The sequence below is a fragment of the Xenopus tropicalis genome, chromosome 2 (genome assembly GCF_000004195.4).
Source record: "Xenopus tropicalis strain Nigerian chromosome 2, UCB_Xtro_10.0, whole genome shotgun sequence".
NCBI lineage: Eukaryota > Metazoa > Chordata > Amphibia > Anura > Pipidae > Xenopus > Xenopus tropicalis.
This window is the reverse complement of record NC_030678.2, coordinates 96,206,186-96,227,941: the sequence shown is the minus strand read 5'-3', so window position 1 is coordinate 96,227,941 and position 21,756 is coordinate 96,206,186. Positions and strand designations below refer to the sequence as shown.

General features: G+C 35.6%; 1 protein-coding gene across 1 annotated transcript in view; it reads left to right on the top strand.

Moving 5' to 3' along the window:
• Positions 1 to 21,756, top strand: part of vps53 (VPS53 GARP complex subunit) — a 97,586-nt gene that overhangs the window by 62,745 nt on the left and 13,085 nt on the right. The window contains exons 17-20 of the mRNA XM_002934343.5: positions 20 to 98; positions 3,453 to 3,601; positions 5,064 to 5,133; positions 21,480 to 21,617. Of these exons, the coding sequence (XP_002934389.2) occupies positions 20 to 98; positions 3,453 to 3,601; positions 5,064 to 5,133; positions 21,480 to 21,617 (436 nt within the window). The remainder of the gene's footprint in view (positions 1 to 19; positions 99 to 3,452; positions 3,602 to 5,063; positions 5,134 to 21,479; positions 21,618 to 21,756) is intronic.

Here is a 21,756-nt window from a genome sequence, read left to right as displayed (position 1 = left end):
TTCATGTTTATTCTTTTAGTGTAATCTCAAACAGCATCCAGCTGCTTGTCCAAGACCTAGATTCATCATGTGATCCTGCACTCATTGCAATGAGCAAGGTACAATACAGTGTATATTTTTCATTACAGTAATAGAATTTGTCAACTTCAGATTTCAGAACCTATTACCTAATAGACACAAAGGATGTGAATTCTTCTAGAGGTGATAAATTTACTAATTTCCTTGCAAATTTACTGATTTTTCCTGGCAAAATAATGGGTATTCCTAGACTTTTTTCACAGTAAGGGTAATATTATTTGCACTTTTGGTAATACTTTTGCCTTGAAATTTTGCTGTACAAATATCACACAATACAAATGTAATTAGATAAGGAGGTGAGCATACACCTAGATATTTTTGCAGTGAATGTTATTTACTTAGATTTACATACCATAAATAAAAATGAAGTACTTCCAACATCAGTTCCTTGAGTTAAACTTACCAAGTAAACTATTAGGTTAGGTACAGAAAGAGGTTGAGTGCATTTTATAAGTAGGACAGTAAAGAAGAATTTTCACCTTTCACAAAACAGCCAACTACTGCATTATATGGTCTATATTAGTGCCATTACTTTACACAAATAAACAGAGTTACTTTAGGTTCAATTATATCAAGAATAGTTAAAATATTTAATGATGTATGATAGTTAAAATATTTAATTATGTAGTGAGCTACCTGCAAATGATCAAGTTTTTTTTTGCCTCTGCCAACAACTTCAAGACTAAAATGGAATATTTCTGCATTTGTAAACAACAGTCAGCACTTTATAGCTTAAGGCACAGGGAAAATATTACGGGATTTAAGGTGTATAATAGATAGTTCAATGAATGACGGTGTAGGGTAGTTTCAAACTCTTTTTCACTGCTCTTAAAGAATTGAAGTGGAAAAAATTGCTTGAAATCTACCCTGTCTGCCATAAGCCTGCTGTTATCTAGTACAGAGAGATAGAACCTAAAGTTAGATTTCACTTTTAACTGTGTAGTATATTGGTTTTTAAGTAAACTCATACAGATAACTCAAATGAATCTACTTCTCTTAGTTCAGCAAGCCACAAATGACTATTGCCCCACCATCAAAAATTGTAGTATGTCAAAGAGCTGTCCCCAGTTGCAGTCTTGAGAAAAAAAGTGTTCTGTCATCATAAGTCCCACTTATCATTCAAACATTACCCCAAGATCCAGTTCTTCAGAAAATACAAATACGGAATGCAAAGCTACTGCATGATATATCCTAAGGGAAAGGTCACAAAGATGTTTTAGAAAATATTTGCTTCCCTATAAACTGTAATAGAAATAATGCCCAGTATAGTAGATAACTTTCTGTAGGATTTCAAGGAAAAGAATCACCTTCGAATTCTCTGCAGACAAAGTAACTAAATACAGACACAACCCTGCTTTTTAAATGTCCACGCAGAATGCACTGAGACCTTGTGTGAAGTTCTGAACTTTAGCATTCTTCTTAGTGGTTACATCCTGTGTATGTTGTAGTTCCTTTGCGCGCCTGGGCGGCACCTGTATTCAGACAAATTACAAGCAGCAGGTAGTAATAACAGATGTTGGTTTTATATTATTAAGCATGTAAGATGTAGCTAGTTGAAAACTGCCTGGAACGTATCCAAAGAAAACACAAGGGGGAAAACATTTTAAGTCCTAATGAGAAAATTTATTCTGAGAAGGGCAAAACAGCCACAGCGGATTTCATCTTCCTGTTAATGGCTTTTCATGCTGTTGCTTCCCAAAGCAGAAGAAAAGAAACATTAAAATTGACCCTACTTTACGTTGATTTCCAAACTACCTTTAAAAAAATTACTTGAATTTTAGTGTTGTAATTGGAGATATTGTAATTAGGGTCTTCTTGAAGGGATCTGAGCTTTATCTTTAGTTGTATCCTTAAACAAAAGGAAGAAAACAGATGTCAAAAAGCAACCAGTAAAGTGATCTACCACACAGCACAGATTTTTGCCATATTAATAAATTAAAGGAATTTTGCCTTTTTGGAAACTTTATATCTTATTATATTTACTGCATGGAGATTTGCAATTTCTTCTAAGATACACCTCATAACTCATAACAAAGCAGGGGCATAAGATGAGTTCAAATAAGTTATACATTTTTATAGTTATAGATTTTTTAATTGTCACTTATGGTGTCTTGTCGTATGACCTGTGTTTCACACTGACCTGTGGGTTAACCTAATTGGGATTTCACCATGTAGCACGTTTGATTAGCAACTGCAATAATAGTTTTATTAATTGCCTTGACGGCTACCACTAACAACGTAATGATGTGGTTGCTAGTGAAGAGACCCATAGATACAGTTGATTGAAGGCGTGTCAGGTGATATACTAATCAGCGAATGTTCCTACATAGAAGTGGGTCTGATGTTATTTCAGCTAGGAGACACAAGACCGCACCAGTTTTTTCTTTTTCCTTTTTCCGTTTTTCTTCATATTGGTTGATATTGACACAATCACTAGAGACACAGTAAATTTGTATAAAGTCCTTTATTAAGATTTAAGTGTAAAACTTTTTTTTTTTTTTTTGGAATGAAGATGTGTGTATATTTTACCATTGGAGTCACGCAGGTTCATACGCTATTTTGTCATGTCACTTCTGGGTTTCCCACCACACTGAGTATTTAGGTTTGTTTGTTCATTTGATTTGTTACTTTGAGAAAGTGTCAACAGCCAAAACATCAGTCATGTTGTACTTTTGTACTGAGTGAAGCTGCCTGTTTGTGCATTATAGATATATATCTTTCCCTGATGAAAGTTCCTGTTTGGAACTGAAACGTTGGACAAATAAAAAACCATGTAGATATACTTTTTGTACATGATTTATTTTTGTTGATAAGCTATTTCACGAAGCCCCGTGAGTGCTGGCCTATATATATACTGTAAATTATGGATGCACCAAATCCAGGATTCGGTTCGGGATTCGGCCCAATCCATACTTCTGACTGAACCAAATTTGAATCCTAAGATTTCCCGGAATTCCCAGATTTAACCCTTCCAAAACCTAATTAGCATATGCTAATATATAAAATACATGTTCAGACTGGCACACCCTAATTAAAATTCCATATCTTCATTGTGAGCACAGTGCACAGCGTAAAAGGTGCCCGCGAATGACAAATATGAAAACAAAGTATTGTGATGAACCAGTGACCAGCGGACCCAGCAAATGAAAACATGCATATAAATGATGGGTTATAGACATTAAACAATTTTCACCAGAATATTATGTTTTGTGTGAAAGATCTTTGTGTAGGCTGAAATATTAAGAATAAACAGCTTTAATTTACCAAGTCCTGAGTTGTGTGTGTATATTTATTGCATAATTAGTTTTTTTGTATGTAACAATTATATGTATTCAGGTAATTTATTGTTTCTGTTTTCCCTTTTATTTAACTAGATGCAGTGGCAGAACGTGGAACATGTTGGTGACCAAAGCCCCTATGTTACCTCAATTATTTTTCATATAAAGCAGAGTGTTCCTATTATCAGAGACAACCTTGCATCCACAAGAAAATACTTTACTCAGTTCTGCATTAAATTTGCTAAGTAAGTTACAAACATTATTGTTGCTTCAATCTTTTACAGTGGTTTTTGAAGTCTTGCTTGCATGCTAGTGATAGCAATCTAGAAACAAAAGTAGGAAATATCTAATATTTTTGCCACCTAAATATTGTGGTATGATAAATCTGCCTCTTAGTTTTATTTGATAAGGGTGTTTTTAATGGGAATTTTCTGACATGCTTGTTTTGGTACCTTAGCACAGTTTCTATAAAGGTTAAAAAAAGGGTGATTTAGGGCAGCTGATTCGCCATGCCATAGGACTTGGAGCCAATGTGCTTGGCTGTCAAAAATTATGTATTTGAATAATAATAATAACAGGAAGAAGAAATACATTTTAAAGAGGTAGTTCCCCTTTCCATAATGTATCATTTTTAAATAACATACTAACAACAATTGCCTTTTCTACTTGTTTTTACCATTTTTTTCTAAAAATTATGTTTTAAAAATGATTTAGCTTTAGGTTCCTCTCTTCCTTCTGAGCTCTGTAAGCTAGGTTGTCACTTACAAACAACTATTATCTGATATTTTATTTAGTACATTTATCAAAACATCAGAACATGCCAGCAATTCCCGTATCATTATTAGCAGCTTTGCTGTGACAGACAGGGAGTTTGCTCAGTTGGAGATAAGCTCCTGCTAAGCAGGTATGTACTAATATTACAGTATTGATGCAAAGTCATCTGGATTAATTAGCTGCTACTAAGTGATACGAGAGGGGTGGAAAACAATAAAATTCACGTTTGAAACTTATAGCTAATGGTTAAGTATTTATTAAGTGTGCTTGAGCATGTGGTCTAAACTTGTTTTTTCATTGTTCTCACTGCATTTATGTTATAGGTAAGTCCACATAATTCCAAAAACCGTTCACATGAAGCCATGAAAGATTGGTATTTCATATTACTGAGGCGATGCCAAATTTTAGTCTGTTTCATGTGATCCGCTTAAAGCAAAAAGGTGTTATAGCCTTTTTGATTCATTACATTGCAGAGAAATACTCAAGTTAAAGTGAGCAAAATATTTTTGGATAAGGAAAGGGTCAATCACTGAGGGGTGCCAATTTATTAGGCACTCCTTCCAGTGATTAATTGCTAACTTCAGACCCTGGGCCTACTCTTTGCTGAAAAATGCACTGTTCTAGGGTACTTTTAAATTTGGCACTGCACCACCATCTTGTCTCCTGTTTCTGGGATCCCTCATTCATATTTAACCTCTAAGTTCCGATTATAGTCTACTGCACATGTGCACCGCCCAGGGCAGCAACTAGGGATCCCTGGGAAAAGAGACAAAATGGTATTGTGGTGCTCAGTAGACCGTAGCAATTATAATCACTGTTAAGTACCTAACATATTTGCACCCTCAATTTACCTTTTCTTTTCCTCTAATACACAAAAGGGTTTGGTAATTTTTATTTGCTGTTCTTAACAAAAATATTTTTCTTCCTTTTCAGTTCTTTTATTCCAAAATTTATCAATCACCTATTTAAATGCAAGCCTATCAGTATGGTCGGAGCTGAGCAGGTAAGCTGGGGAGCAACATGGGACATGCTAAATGTCTGCCTTTAGATTTAGCTGTGTCATAGTGCTACTTTTTGGGGTATACTTTAGCAGCTGTATGACAAAATATGACACACAATATGACACACAATTTTAATTAATCCTAATGGAAAATATAGAATAAAAAATGTGTGCATGACAGTACTGAATGTACTAGAATGTAATGGATGTTTTCCTTTTCATATACGTAACCCATTTGCTGAATCCTTTTCTTAAAGAGGACCTGTCACCCAGACATAAAAAGCTGTATAATAAAAGTCCATTTCAAATTAAACATGAACCCCAAATTCATTTTTATATTAACACATGCAAACCCATTATAAAGGCATTTAAAAATCCCAGCTGTCAATCATATATTGCTTGCCCCACCTCTATGCCTTAGGCATAGAGGCGGGCAGAAAATAACTTGAGCTTTCTGTTCAGCACTACCTAAATGTCACTGCACATCTCACTTTTCCCCTCCCTCCTCATCATCTAATTGTGTAGCCAGTGCATGGGCATAGGCATCAAGTCCCCCATCCTGGCACATAAACAAGATTTTGGCATATAAAGCTTGCCTTCATAACAGTGCCCACAAAATGGTGCCTGCCTGCTTGATTAAGTAATTCCAAGATAGAGGGAAAAAAGATTTATATTATTTATATAGAGTAAGTAAAGTTTATTTTGCTCAACTATGTAGAAAATAATTTGGAGTTATTTCTTAGGGTGACAGGTCCCCTTTAAACAATGCTGTATATAAAAGTCTATTTAATATTTATATATATTTGGTTAATACCACCATGTGTTGCTATTGTGTGAGTGGCAGATACCTTAATACCTAGGTATTAATGTGATAGCATGTGGAATGCTTTTTAGTCTGTTGCCTTCCATTGACTGGAACAGAAAACTGCTGGCATAGACAATACCAATGTTTCTCATCTCAACATCTGTGCTGTCAGACAGAAGCGGGAGGCTTCCATATTTCTTGCTTCAATTTGTTTGACATAGGAGGAAAGTTAATTTTAAACACCTCTTTAGTACTTTTTAGTAACTTAACTCCTTAATAATCTAACAATGTGTCCTGTCAGTCATATTTATGGTGCACCTTCCATTCCTGAATTTGTTGAGGAGTAAAACCTATTGATAAATTTTGTGTTTTAGATTTATGTTTACTTTATAAAAAGATGCCCTACCATAATCCGCTAGTATTTTTTGTAGCTTTGGTAGGCCCTTTCTTAGGTTTGTTAAGAATATAAGGACATTGTAAAGAGACTTCTCTTATGCTCCTGTCCTTGTATTACAACACCTTTAAAATGTGGGTCTTGCCTAATTCTCTGTGCTTAAGGTTCCATGACAAAATTAAATATCAATGAAAAAATAGTACAGCCCTGCCCAGGTAGAGATAGTAAACTTCACAGATTGAAAACCACAATGGGTATCTACGGCGGCTGGTTCTGAATAAAATACCATTGTATCAATAAATCGCTCAGGGAATGCAAACTTCTCCAGCACTTTCTGTAAAAAGGACCAACATATAAAATCAAATTCTTTTTCGGGATCTAGAGAGTTCTCAACATTGATTTATTGCACTTATTAGCTATAGCAATAAAATCAAGAGCTCTTCTAGTTTCATCAGAGGCCTGTTTCCTTTTACGAAACCCACCTGGTCATTCTTTGAGAAAGGTGACACTTTGGCAAGACGATCAGCTAACTCTTGAACATTAAGCTTAATATCCAAGTTAAGGATATCAGTGTGTAATTCGTCCAATAAATAGGGTCCTTCCCTATTTTTGGAATAATAGTAATAACTGCCCTTAACACTTCCTGTAATGTTCGTTTTCCTTCTATCATGGAATTAAAGAACCTTACCAAATGAGAAGTTAAAATTTGTTTAAACATTATAGTATTTTGCCATTAGACTGTCAATCTCTGGGCTTTATGGACTGAAAGAGACTCTATAGCTATAGAAAATTCTTCCTCGATAGGTTTTACTAGAGCTGAATACTCCATAGAGCTAACACATAGCAAACACAGGCAATTAAGAAATCCCTCAATTACATTGATATACTTATAAAAACTGGCAAAAACATCTGCTATTTTCTTCGGATTCTGTTTATTATACGATTCTAACCCCCAAACTTTTCAATTGTCGAGATAATAATGATTCTGCTTTATTACGTGTAGCATAATATTTACACTTAACCACCTTAGGCTATATTCAGGTTGTCTTAAAAAATATCTATTCAACTTTTCACTCACCTCATTAATTAACTTAACATTTTTTTTCCTTTGGACTATTTTTATTATACATTTCCATAGTTTGTAATTCACTACTCAAACTCTGCCTTTTTATATTTTCCATCCTATTCAGTTGAGTAAATAATATAGTATTAAGCTTAAAACATTCTTCTAGATTTTATGCAATAGCCTGCGTGGTTGTTCCACATGATAAAGCCAATTTGTGTTTATATAACGTATTGAAACATACATACTATAGGTTGAATGTGGGTGAGAAAAGAAGGTATAATTTCTTTCATCTGGATGTTTTACTCTTCATGCATCACATAAATCCCATTTAGCTATTTTTTTTGCATGTTTCCTTATAACAAAGGAAATTGCAAAATCACAGATTAAAGTAGCTGTCTTAGTGGTCCCCTTTTTTTCATGCAGTCACTATACTCCTTGCACAGTTTTGATTGGATTGAAAATTGGTGGCACCAGTGTCGGACTGGCCCACCAGGATACCAGGAAAACTCCCGGTGGGCCCTCCTGCTCCTGACCATTTGGCCTACTTTATGATCATTCCCTATTTCTCAATGGGAACAAAGAGGATAAATAGATGGAAGGATAGATGCTAGCATGTAAATAAAAGAGACTTGGAGAATAAAGTGGTTGAGTAAGGAAAGGATTAAAAATAGGTTGGAGAGTGGGCCCATGGTCTAAGGTTTTCTGGTGGGCCCCTGGGGTCCCAGTCCGGCACTGGGTGGCACTGTCTCCCAGTCTCCCCAGTCACATAGTTCTCCCTTGGTAAAGGGGGATGTTGCAACACTTGTTGCGGGGCCAAATTCCAGCCTTGTAGCACCAACATTGCATTATTCGGATCCGTAAGCACATATGTGACTCCATTTTTAACTATTATTATCTTCATAGGGAAGCCCCATTTGCACAAAATATTTTTTCTTAATATAGTAGTTACCTTTTTTAAATTTCTGATGCACCTGAAGGGTTACAGCAGAAAGGTCTGGGTATGCCATTATACCTGCATACTGTATCTAATAAACAGGACAAAGCTTGAAAGTAAAAACTGGTTTGGCCATACCTATACCTAGAGAAATGCAGATTTTTCGCTGTTTAGTGCAAGAAGTGCAAAATCATGCCTCACAATTAAAACAATAGGGAAACACATTTTTAATACAAGCCCTGTTCTTTAAACTAATATTTTTATTAAAGAAATAGGCTAGAAATGTTGTACATTATGCTTTGGCCTTCTGTACCAGCCCAAGGCAACCCCAGAACCTTTAGCAGGGAAGATCAGTGGCTCCAGTAGCTCCCCATCTTCTTTTCTGCTGAGTCCAGCACATGCTCTGTGTTGCTGTCAGTTACTGAGCTTACGATCTGACTCACAATATACGATATAGATATAGAATATAAATGTAACAGTGTAAGGCTGATTAGTAATTATTTTAGATTCACATTACATGGCAGCTCTGAAACCAGCACAGTTACCATCAGAATGTAATAATCATCCCTGTAGCATCAGCTTATATGACAGAGGAGCCTGATTTTCTGTTAATAATAATAATTTGCAACGACCCCCTAAGCTTAGTTTCTCTACAGCTGCCCAGAGCGCACTGAGCATGTGCACTGTCCCGGACAGTTCTAACAGAATCCAATATGGGGAGCTCCTGTGACAACTGTAAAGACCTATATCATTACTACTATAAAGGGGCTGAAACTTTAAGTTAGTGCACTTAGTTTAGTATATAGAATATGGCATTTCTACCCATTTTCATCTTTAGGGTTTTGTTCTCCTTTAAAGAGATACTGACAACAGAAATTAAACTTTTTTTTTTTTTACATCTATCACACCATGCATGCTATTTATAATTTTCCTTAATAGTATTTGTCCGATGCTTTTACATTCCGTATATGATTTTTAAAAAGTTGTTTTTTCATGTCAGTATCACTTTAAGATCTAACGACAAGTAACCAGGGGATATTTTATCAACACTGGCCAAATTTGCACCTGGACATTAACCAATTGCAACCACTCTTTTTCTCTTCATTGTTCTACTTAATGCTGGCTAGAAAAAGCTAATCCCCGATTGGATGCTGTGGGTTTGTGCAAAACTGATAAATGAGCCCAAATCTCTAGTCAGTAATGCTGACTTCATAGTGTACAGCTATTGTCATTATTAGATTCTAATTAAAAAATGGTACATTAACTAGACACAAGTACAAATCTTGTTCATTATACTATGTATATATTTTTCAAATGCATATCTTGAAGTCAGAATGTAAAGGTTTGCATGCAGATATTACCGATGTATAATATGTCAATTAATGTAGCTTTGGAAGCACCCAGTTATATATGAATATTGGTAAAAATAAATGAAATCATAAATGTGTCTAACACTGACCCAACATTGGTAATGGCACATAAAATACTAGATGTTTGACGTTTTTATGGTCATCCCCTGAAGACATAAAGAATAGTTTACTTCCCCATGGCAATAAAATAATGCTGTGAAAGCAGGCTATTCAAAACAAGCTAAATTTTTTTCACAGAAAATTAGCCAGGTAAAAACATAGCCAAAAGCTATAGGTTCAAAAGTATAAGTTCTAAAAATGCAGCAAAAACATACATGTTATGTACAACTATGTAACGTTTCTAAATCCATCTATTTTTTATTTTATTATGCATTATTGTATATTTTGGTCTATTATATTTGTTATGTATTCTGCTTTATTAGATACTTTTATAGTGACTGTGATGCAGGATTTTATGCTCTTAAACTTTCTCACATTATTGTGCACCTTAGCATCATTTTTTCAGTATTTAAAAGCAGTAGTAAGGGTACATAAACATGTATAAATATGTTTAAGAGACTGGATTTTAGGTGTAATTTGTGTCTATTTTTTGAATGTTTTATGCATCTTTGCACTATTATATCAATGAATATTATTATATCACATATGTGCAGTTTAGCATAAGATAATACTAATAAATAACCAAATGGTCATCTTGTGTTGACAAATAAATGGTGTGAAAGGTGCTCTCAGTCATGGAAACAGGAAACAATTTAGGGCATGTATTTTCTCCCGAACGGTCACAGTCAATTGTGGCCATCTGTTACCTGCTTTGTGTGTCATGATATGTAGGGGGTAATTAAATAAATGGTCTTAACGGGGAACTCACACGGTTTCATCCCATCGAAAATGGAATTTTTTTTTAATAATCAAAAATGCTGTACTGTAAATGAAATAATCACATTATTCTTTACTGTCCCCCTCTCAGCAGTCTGTCTTGCATTTTAGTTAGCTGTAATATGTTGTCTAGGCAAGGGGAGCACACACCAATGTATTTGACATTAATTGTCAACCACAATCTGACCCCACCTGCTGCATGAAAAGGTACAAATTGCTAAGAGAGGGACAATGATGAGTAGCATAATTATTTCAGAAACAGTACAACATTTTTATTTAGAAAGATTTTTATATCTACGAGATGAGGTTCTCATTTACATTTTTTCAGCAGGTAACATTCACTGGTCAGCTGCAGGGGAGTTTTGGGCCCTAGCACCACTCTGAGGCGGCCTAGGGAATTCCAGCCCCTTCTTGCTTAGGTTTTTTGTGTCCCTGGTCAGCTGTTAATAGATTGGGTTAATAGATTTGGACAAATGTAAGTCTTTTTGTTACCTTTTTAGTCTTTAGGTTTTAACATTGTTATTTGGGCCACTGCTAAAAAGATGCATTTCAAGAAAGTTATATATATGTGTGATTTTATTGTCCCCTGTATTCACTATTATTTGTATCCATTATTTACATAGTGCTGACTTAATCCAAAGCACTTTACAGAGAATGTTTAGCATTCAAATCACTCCCTACTCCAGTGGAGCTTACTGAGCTCCCAATCACGCTATGATCAATTTTATCAGTAGTACTTATAGTTTTTTGTTTTGTTATCAGTAGTACTTAAAAGAGTACTTGAAAAAGTGCATACTTTAAAACACTCTCAAAAATGCATATTTTCTTATTTAATATAATCCAGAAAAAGACCCACAAAACTGAACCCTGAAACTGTCAATGTTGTGTTTTATTGCCTGATACAGTGGATTCTCACTACTTGACCAGCTGCAGATCTCTTTCTAAACATACATTATAAGTAGCAAAAAAAACCTTGCATATTACAGCATGCACGTGTATCCTGAAGGCATAAACTTCCAGCAGCTGCTCAGCCTTCAGACTCCAATAGAGCTATTTCAGTGTTGACTTGCTGTGGCAAGAAAGACTTCTGAAGCCTCCCACACGCATTATATGTCATAATCTGTCATGCATGATTGTTTTCATGAAGAGGGCAGTCTTTATAAAAATGCTTAAAATGTAGTCAAACACAGACTGTTTGATTTGCTTTTTACAGATGATTTTCAACACCAAATCAGTTTCTAGTATGTTTTTTCAGTGTGGCAAAACTTAATTCTTTTAATACATTAATTTTTGCCCACTATATTTATGCAGCTATGACAAAGGAGTGCCTGGTATTTTCTTTTGCAATGCTACATCGTGTGCCGTACTCAAAATAAATGTTGCCATTTAAGGCAAATCAAAGCGAAGATGCTGCAAATATATATATATATATATATATATACAATAACACAAGAAAAAGGGAAAGTTGTGCTCAACCACTAAATTGTAAATCATTAGGCGGGGGTGCAATGAGGCTGTGACCACAAAATATTATAATGGGTGAGTGCAGAGGATTTTTTGCGGTTGTTTATATATATATATATATATATATAAAATTGTATACACATTAGCTGTAATTTTTAGTTTGTGGTTTCAGATTGTCAGCAAGGTGTAGGCAGTGCTAATGTTAAGGCAGCTTACAAATCAGCCTCAAATTAGTATTTGTATAAATATTTTTCTAAGAGCCTTAAGGAATTTGTTCCCAGAATCCCTTTGACTTATTTGCATACGTATGAGGCAGTCTCCTCAACCCTTTTAACTTGTTTGCGAATCCCCACTCCTGGCTCTACCAAAGTTGATCAGAAAACCCTGCACTACACTGATGAGCCCCAAGAAGTGCAAAACCGGTCTGTAGTTGGGAATCTGATCAGCTATTATCCTGGCTTTTGCTTTAAAAACCCAGTGGGTGAGCTTTAGCCTATAGGATAAACCCATGTAAATGGGATTTTTCTTAGAGCCTTAAGGAGTTTGTTCCCAGAATCCCTTTGACTTATAAATGTAGTTTAACGCGCTTAGGAGTTGACCGTAATGTGATCTCTTGATCAAAAGCCCATATCTCATCTTATCTCTAAAGCTGGCCATACACGCACCGATAATATCGTACAAAATCTATTGTTTCTACCTCCATATCTGACGATTCTGCCCCTAATGTCAGTGGAGGGTTGGAACGATCTTTCGTGCGACCGATGGTCGCACAAAAGATCGAAAATCGCCACGTGTGTGGCCAACTTAACAGATTAACAGATATATTGTTGTAAACATTGTAAAATATTTCCATTTCTTAGCTACTGTAAAAAGAAATGTATAAATCTAAAAGAATACTCAAAACACTGCATTGTACTGAGTACTGAGGTAGGATGAAAGTCGAGCAATGTAAATTTTGGCAGTATTGCCAGCACAGTAACTATACAACATTGCCATATATCCCTGCAAAAAAAATCTTCACAGGGGCCCGGTGCACACAGCCAACCCAGTTCAACCCATTGCCCTGCCCACCTGCCTGCTTGTGTCCCCTCAGGTTGGAGATCAGCTGTGGAGGGGGGATTTCTATACTATAGAGGAAGCAGACCCCACAGTCTGCCCTTCCCGAAATTGCAGGGGTCTACTTTCTCTGTAGTATATCCCCTTGATCAACATGAGCACATAATTTTTTGTTGACACCACGCCTTTGTCGTGTGGCAAATTTTTTTGCAGAACATTTTTCTGCCCGTTTTGCAAAAAGAAAACGTCAATGGCGAAATGTGGAAATTTGTTGAAAATCCATGCCTGCAAAAAATTTCGCTCATTACTAGTAATTAGAAAATTAAAAGGAGAGGGCCTGAATAGAAGGATAAGTAATACACAGTAACAATAAGGTCATGGTCTAATGGAGTGTTGGCTCCTCTGCTTTCAGCCTGCGGTTTTTAATCAGACGGAAGCAGAAGCAGATCCCGTCTAATCATCATCTCCCTGTAGCTGAAGTGACACAGCTTCCAGTGCAGCCACACTGAGCAGAGATTAGCGTGAAAACCCTGAAAACGTGTGGTTGGAATCTGTGTTCTGTTTTTGTCAGAATAGTAAAATATGGTACATTTGAGCTTTTTCACCCTTTGCTCAGGGCTTTGCCTATTAATGTTTTAGAACAGAACTCATTATAATACAAAGTTGTGTATGTTCATTTTTTATATAATGATATCAGTTGAGTAGAAAATGATCTCGTTGTTTCTATGGACCCTTGACCTTGGCTTCACCCATTTCTCTGTTGATGGTTTAGCCCTTTGCTTGTCACAGGGTTATTTTCCATCTGGCAACTGAGGGAAGACTGGGCTCGCTTCAGGAAATCAAGGTTTATTTAATTAGGGAAGGCTAAGTATAAAGCAAACTCTCCCACAGTGCATTGCTGGTAGTACTTTTTCTACATACAAATACATATCTATCTATCTATCTATCTATCTGTCTATCTATCTATATATATATATATATATATATATATATATATATATATATATATATATAGGGTGGAAAAAGAAAATGTGGTTCAAGTCATTAGACAGTGGTAAACATATAACAAATCTGAAAAAATCACTATAATTTTTCTGCTTGTCACTTTATACTTTACACTTTATATATTAGGTAAACAAAGGCACAGAGGCACATCTTAAGTTAATCAAAGCCTTTGCTTGGGTCAAGCAAAGAATAACCTATATACTTAAAACAACACCCAAGAAAATATGGTTAATGTTTTTTTATTATAGGTTTACAGCGCAACACTTTGGTTCCAGCTGCAGTTAAGTGTCATGATATTGGTTCCAGCTGGGACTATGCCATTTATGACATCTAATACTTAAGGAAGTCTTTTAAGATTCAAAGCAAGACTTGTGATTGCTAACTGTTTAGAGATGGGAGGTAGCAGCCAAAATGTAAAATCGCTAAGGGTCTTCTGGGGGATCAGACAGAGAAGGCAGTGCACCTAGTCCAAAAAGAGAAACCTATAACAGTTAGTGAACCACTGCCTAGCAAAGGTTGGACATGCACATTTTTATCTGCACAGATTGCAGCAAAAATTGTCACATTTTTTTTCAGAACACATGACCTTAAGGCAGTGATCCCGAACCAGTGACTCGTGTTGCTCCCAGTGGCCTCAAAGTTGGTGCCCATTTTTGAATTTCTGATTGGAGGCATGTTTTGGAGGCATAAAGACCATGTGTACTGCTAAACAGATCCTCTAGTAGTCTGCCGCTCCACACTTGGCTCCACACTGGGCTACTAATTATTGGTCACCCACTTGGAACGTTTTTGTGCTTGTGTTGCTACCCAGCTTTTTTTTCATTGAAATGTTGCTCATGGGTAAAAAAGGTTGGGGATCCCTGCCTTAGTTCAGATTCTGTTCAGCTGAACATCTGAGATTCAGCCAAATATGAATTGTGTATAAAGTCCTGGGATTTGAGTCCTGAATTCTGCACATTCCTACTATTTGGTAAATCTGTTAACTGATCAGTAACTGAGCTCCTGCTAGTAGATTTGTTCCAGTGGAGAACAAAATGTTCTCCACGAAAATTCTTTTCTTGGTCGTATGAAAATATCATGGTTGCGATCCGAAAGTCACTAAATTTTCGTATCCGATCATAAACGGCGTCAGAAACGGCGTCTTTGAAACTTCAATGCATAATTTTGGAAGTTTTCCATAGGACTCAATGGCACTCTACTAATCCAACCTGGCCAAAAAATAGTCACGATACCAAAGCTTGAATGAATTCCGAAATGGTCGTAATTTTTTGCGAAAAATGCGACTTTTTCATGGAAGTTAGCGAAAACCACAAAAAAGTCGTACTATTTTAACGATATTATCGTGGTCATTACGAAAAGTTCTAAAAATTAGAAAAAATAAAAATTTTTCTGAAAAAAAAATCGTGTTTTCATGAATGGGCCTCGTTGTGTAGTCAAATTTGGAAACCCATTGATTTGCAAACAAAATGAATAAGAACGTTTACAGCAATAACAATGTAATATATGTTTCTTGACAAATATATGTTAGGAAGTGTTTAAACAGGGACTACAGAAAAAGTCCAGTAGCGGCTTTCACCATCAATCAACATGTTTGCATAAGACCTGTCACTTTTTTCTAATTAATAGTAACAAAAAGCCAAATTAATGTCCATATGGAGACTTTGAGCCAGCAAGGTTTAATGCACTCTTTCTGCTGACTAACTGTATTTATGTTTCTTTCTGGTACTTTGTGGCTGTTCTAAGCAAACACTAGCATTTTACAAAACTCAAGGGAATTCATCAGAGACAGGAGGGTAAAGCATAAGCCCCAACCTAGACAGAAACTTCTGATACGTTTCATTGGCAGTTATGTTGTCAACCTGGATTAAACTGCTTTCATGGCCCCTTCCTCATTTTGTTGAGCTGCACTGTGTTTTTCCTGTATCTATTGTTACAGCCACATAGAGTTTACAGTCTAAGTGGATAGATAACATGAAAATAATAGGGCAAAAGTGCACAAAGGTTTGGGACTATAGTATAGTTGCAAAGGAATACAGTACTATATAAGGTGTGTGCAAAACGGAGAGCTCATCTTAGGAAACATTGGCTTCTTTGTTCACATCTGGTCGTTGGGTTTTAACTTTTAAAGCTAAAAACAGCCTGCAGTCCAGACACAATAAACCATGCTTCTTTTATCTCTGCAGACCTTTTATTTTTTTATTTTGTTGTTGTCTCCTTCAGATTTACACATATTTTCTTTACTGCACAGTTTTTTTAACTCCACATTCAGGGTCAACTCTGTTTTACCTTTTTCACCAATTTCATTTCCAGCAATTTCCAGTACTGGAGTACAGAACAGGTTATATTCATCAGGAGATAGAGGGGGAATGTGTATAATGGTCATTTAAATTGAACATATATAAATGCATTTTCAGTCTTACTAGTTATAGTTGTAGGTTAGTTGGACTGGCAGACCAAATAAATAACTGCAGTATACTATAAACTGGGTAGGTTTCTATTCAAAATCTGCCTGTATCCTTTGTTTAACTTAAAGTATTTGGTTTCTTGCTCTGAAATTTTGCTCCATCGTGGCCCTACAAAATCTATATCTGCTCTATGAGATATAATATCTTCTTTTTAAAGCAGACAGTTACCATAATGCAAATTCTACTGCTTCAAGATTTTACTACACTTCCTCAGTGACTGTGATAGTCACCCACCTAATTCCTGGGCACAGTGCACCGTTTCCCGAAAAGCATAGTCCATACAGGAGCAATCCAGGACACTCAGGCTTTACTATTAATTTCAAACTTTTAATAAACCACAAAATGCACAAAGTCAGCACTTTGTGGTTTTATAAAAGGTTTTCATAGCAGAAAATCTCTGAGTGCCTTGGATCACTGCTGTATAGCCTTTACATTTAATCAATTCCCATATATCACATTGACTATTTCAAACAGAAACAGAGAAGTTCAGATATTTCTTAGCAGAGAGCAGTATTTTTAGTAAAGAATTGCCGTGACATTTTTACTTCCTGGAAAACATAAAGCTGTCCCTGCTGTCTTTTATGGTTATGTAGCTTAGCATTTTCCTTTGAAACTCTCTCCTTTCTGCAATCTATCAGAAATGCCACACTGTTAGAAACTCATCCTGTTTTAATCACTCTTTGTCCAGTATCTCATTTTACCGCTCTCTTGTTAAGCTACCATTATCCTAAAAAATGAAAGTTAATGGCATTCACCTACAGTGCCATTCAGTATCATCATCTCTCTTCTCATGTCAGAATAAAGATTTGTGTAATTTCAAATTCTGTAATCAGTGATGTTAAACTTATGCATGACATTGCAAGCTTGTAGATGCCATAGTTTTTTTTTTAGAAATGTTTTAAGTCATAATTAAAATTAATGATTATTAGCATAAAAAAACAGGACTCACAGAAAAAATATATGAACATTGATAAATAACCCCCTAAGTATAGTTGGCTTTACTTTTACAGTTTTTGTCCCTAAAAGCAAAGGGATTTTTGGCACAATATATTATTTGTTTCTTTGTACCTTTTCCCGTTTGATGTTTGTGAGAATGTTTTTCCTCACTGGGTTTAGAGCTATATTCAACTACCAGTTACTTAAAGAATAAGTAAACCTTTTTTTTTCTATCAGTAAAATTACTCTATACAGCCTCCAGAATTACCTACATTTGTCCCAGCATTCTCTCTGAACTGGTTCCTCAGTTAGAAGTTGATCAACTTCTAACTGAGGAACCAGGTCAGAGAGAATGCTGGGACAAATGTAGGTAATTCTGGAGGCTGTATAGAGTAATTTTACTGATAGAAAAAGGGTTTACTTATTCTTTAAGGTTCTTTTCTAACAAAAAATATACTTCTCTTGTTTGCACCCACTGTTGATGTAAATTGTGAGACAGATAATTGACTTTATTTCTTGTAGGTGTTGTTAATAAATTCTATTGCTATAGTAAGCTCCTTGCCACTGATTCCCTGTTGCTGAACTGACCCCCTAAACTAACTAAAAATCAACTGTCCAAGTGATTTAACAATCAGTTGCTAAACAATCAACTTGCAGATTATGGTAGTTTTGCAGATATTTACAGAGGGAAATACTAAAAGTCCTTAAGATGAAAACTTTATATAAAGGCTTTTTGGAAAAATATCAATACATGCGCACACAATTTTTTTTTTAATAAAACTCCTATCCTTTTAAAAAAAAGTACATAACTGAAATGAGAGCATATCCTAGAGCTTAACAGTACATTTTTGTTTCAAGGCCCTTTAGGTTCTCAAGGTATGTACATTACCTGCTCATTTTTGATGGTTATTTTGACAAGCCTATATAACTTTGATATTTCTATAAGTTGGCAGAAGAGGAGGGTAATTGAATATAGTATTTTGTGCCTTGAAATACTGTATGTCCCTATGTCAGTTCTCTTCTAGCATGACAGCTGGTAATGCCTGTTATTTTTATTATGCTGTTAATGCAACCCTGAGCCCTCCCCAAAACAAACATAACTGATTTTTTTTACTGAAATAATTCCCTGTTTTTAGTGAGCTGTATTATTTTTACACAAGTTTATAAAGTTGCTTTGGTTTTATTTTCATAGAATTATATATGTCCTGTGGTTTTGGTGTTTTTAATGGATTTTGTCATCATAATAAAGCACGTTTCTTTGTACCTGAAAATAATGTCTAATGTTATGTAAAACGGAGTAGTTTAGAAACAATAATTTAGTTCTAAAAAGTTATACTGAAATGCTGTGTCTGTATTTGGAGTATTGATCAGCACTCATTCCTTACTGGCAAAAATGGCAATCCTTACTCTTATCCCTCCCTTTCCTGTAATTAAAACTGCCCATACACAGGAAGATCTTCAAGCCTCATACAGTCACCAAATAAGAAATACTGTATGTATTTGGACACCCAATTAGCTTTCCAGCTTGGTCTGATACAAAGCTTTGGCCAGTGGGCCAATAAATGGAATACAAAAGGAACAGTTGAATACCATTTTTCCCTGTCCTCTTGTCACAAATACAAAAATATCATCTCCTAGTAAGATTGGGTAAAAACCTTACATATACTTATTTACCTTTGGGTTTCTGCAATGTGTATTCTCTACTTGACAGTGTGTTATATACTGTTATATTGTTACACAGGCACTGAGTGTCCATGTACCATAGAGCATGGTGTCAGGCACTGAGAGATAAAGTGACTTACTGAGGTCATAGAGAGTTGACAGTCTATACATTTACACACTACTGAGTTGCTCCAAAAACAAAGGATGTGAGGTTGTGGTGGTCAAGGGTGTGGTACTTCTTGTGTTTCACATAGCTGCACACATTTTGTTAAAATATCTTTAGTAAACTACAAGTATAGCTAATTCCAATATTATGATGTTTTTATAAGCTTTAGCAAATGCACAGGCAGTACCCTAAGGCATTATTTGTGAAATAAATGTTATTTTTTTCCAGTGACTGCCCATATTTTTTGCTAATGCTTGCGTTTAATTGTGAAGTTCAATGAGAGAGCATGCTAGAAAGAAACATAACTGTTGCCTGAGTTACTCCTTGTTGCCATATGATAAAACAAAAAAAGTCAGTTACTATTTGGGAAGTAAAGTTTTTATATCCTTAAGTAGGAAACTGTATTTATGGACATTAAATGCTTTTATTGTATTCTAAAACCATATGTGCATATTATAATTTGTACAGTATGGATTAGCAGTAAAAAGCAAGGAATGTGCCATTGTTCCCTTCTCTTAGTTGTTCCATATCTTTTGGATATCTGAAAACTCTACCATGTGTTTGAATGCATAGTTTCATTTTGCTAGAATGCTGAGGGTACTTATTATGTCACATTGCTGATGTTTTCCATTATTCAGGGCTGCTGGTATTGTAGGACGTTTATTAACATTGTCACTGAACCAATATAAGTGTAGCTTATCACTTATACATATGTGGATCCTAATGGAAAAAAACACAATTGCTAAACAATTGATTTATGACAGACCAAAGAGGAAATATGATTCCTAGTTAATTTCCCTTTGGAATGTAAAGTAGAGAATCATTTATTTTCAGAACATTTTCTCAACAGGCCACTGGGGTTGCATTGTTTATTTGCAGTAGTCAAACCTCAACCCCATTCCTGCGAATCAGCTTGTGATTAAAGCTGGCAAGCTTTAAACCAATTCAAATCATACCTGAGCCATGAGAAATACAATGCTGTAGTTTTGGCTTCTCAGTTTGCCAACAGTTAGTGTTTCTACGAGCAAGTTATTAGTCCGCAGAGGTTCATGGCATTTTATCAGTCATTTTTTTCCTTGGAAAAGTAGCAAAAGTAAAATACTGTATATGAAAAAGGTCTAAGACTTGCAGCATAGAGGCGTTTACACCTGCATTAGTTTCCCCCAATAAAATGTTTTTGTTAAAAAAAAAAAAAAAAAAAAAAAAAGGCATTGGCAGTCAGGAAAATTGCCAATGTAGAGTGTAGACGGATGAGAGAATTGTACGGCTTATGTTACATTGTTGATACCTATGAGTTATTTACTCATAATGGTAGGAAGAGTGAATATGCAATTTGGCTACACCAAAATTACTTAATTTAGTGGCAGCAAATACTAAAAAATACAGCATCTACTATATTTGCTTTTAAATAGTCTCTCAAATATTCAGAATTGGGCAGTAAGCAGTGTACAAATAGAATAATTAGTGCCATGATGGAGAAAGCATTTTCTCCACTGGTGTATCAATGCAGGTGGAAAAAATGTCTGTCTGCTCCCTTCCACGTCCTTCACTGTGCATTGACAGGCATGGCATCTGCCTTTCAGTGCACAGATGGGATGCTAAAGTACACCTTTTCTGGTGTAGGTTCGCAGATGTAGAAACTGCTCTTTCTTAAATGGCCTTTTTTTCCATGGCTTATTTTCAAACAGTTGCCAATTGCGACCAGATCTCTCATTTCATTTGTAGTAGACTGTCCCTCATTTGTTTCTTTTGGCAACTACGCTAGGGCAAGTTAGCGCCTATATTTATAATCAGCTCCATGGCGTATAGGTAGAGATAACATTTATATAATGCAGCAACAGGAGAGAACTGCAAGGGATCATTGCTAACTATTCTAAAAGCTGTATGCACATATCCCTAAAGCAAAGTATATTGCACTCTTTTTAAAAGAAAGGATCTGTTTTTAGATTTTCTCTTTTTGATCGATGGGTAAGTGCCAGTTTATAAAATGGCACTCTGAGAGTTTACGTACATTACTTTGAATGTGTGATAAAAAAAATTATTTTAGTTTTGGTGCATGATTTCTGTTCCTAAAATCCCAGCTCAAAAATGTTGTTCAATTCTATTTGAGCAGTGGTATGTAAAACTTTTTTTTTTTTTGTTCTTCTCAGCTGCTTCTCGACACACATTCTCTGAAAACCGTTCTTCTAGATCTGCCTTCAATTGGTTCCCAAGTCATACGTAAAGCCCCAGCCAGTTACACCAAGATTGTGGTAAAAGGCATGACACGAGCTGAAATGATTCTGAAGGTGAGAGACTGGTAAAGGGTTGAAAAATGTTTTTGTTTTTTTGTTTGTTTGTTTTTTTAGTGCAGATAACTGGTGCAGCAGTAGTGGCCCAAAAGGTTAAAGGAGAAAGAAAGGTAAAACTAAAGGTGGCCATACACGC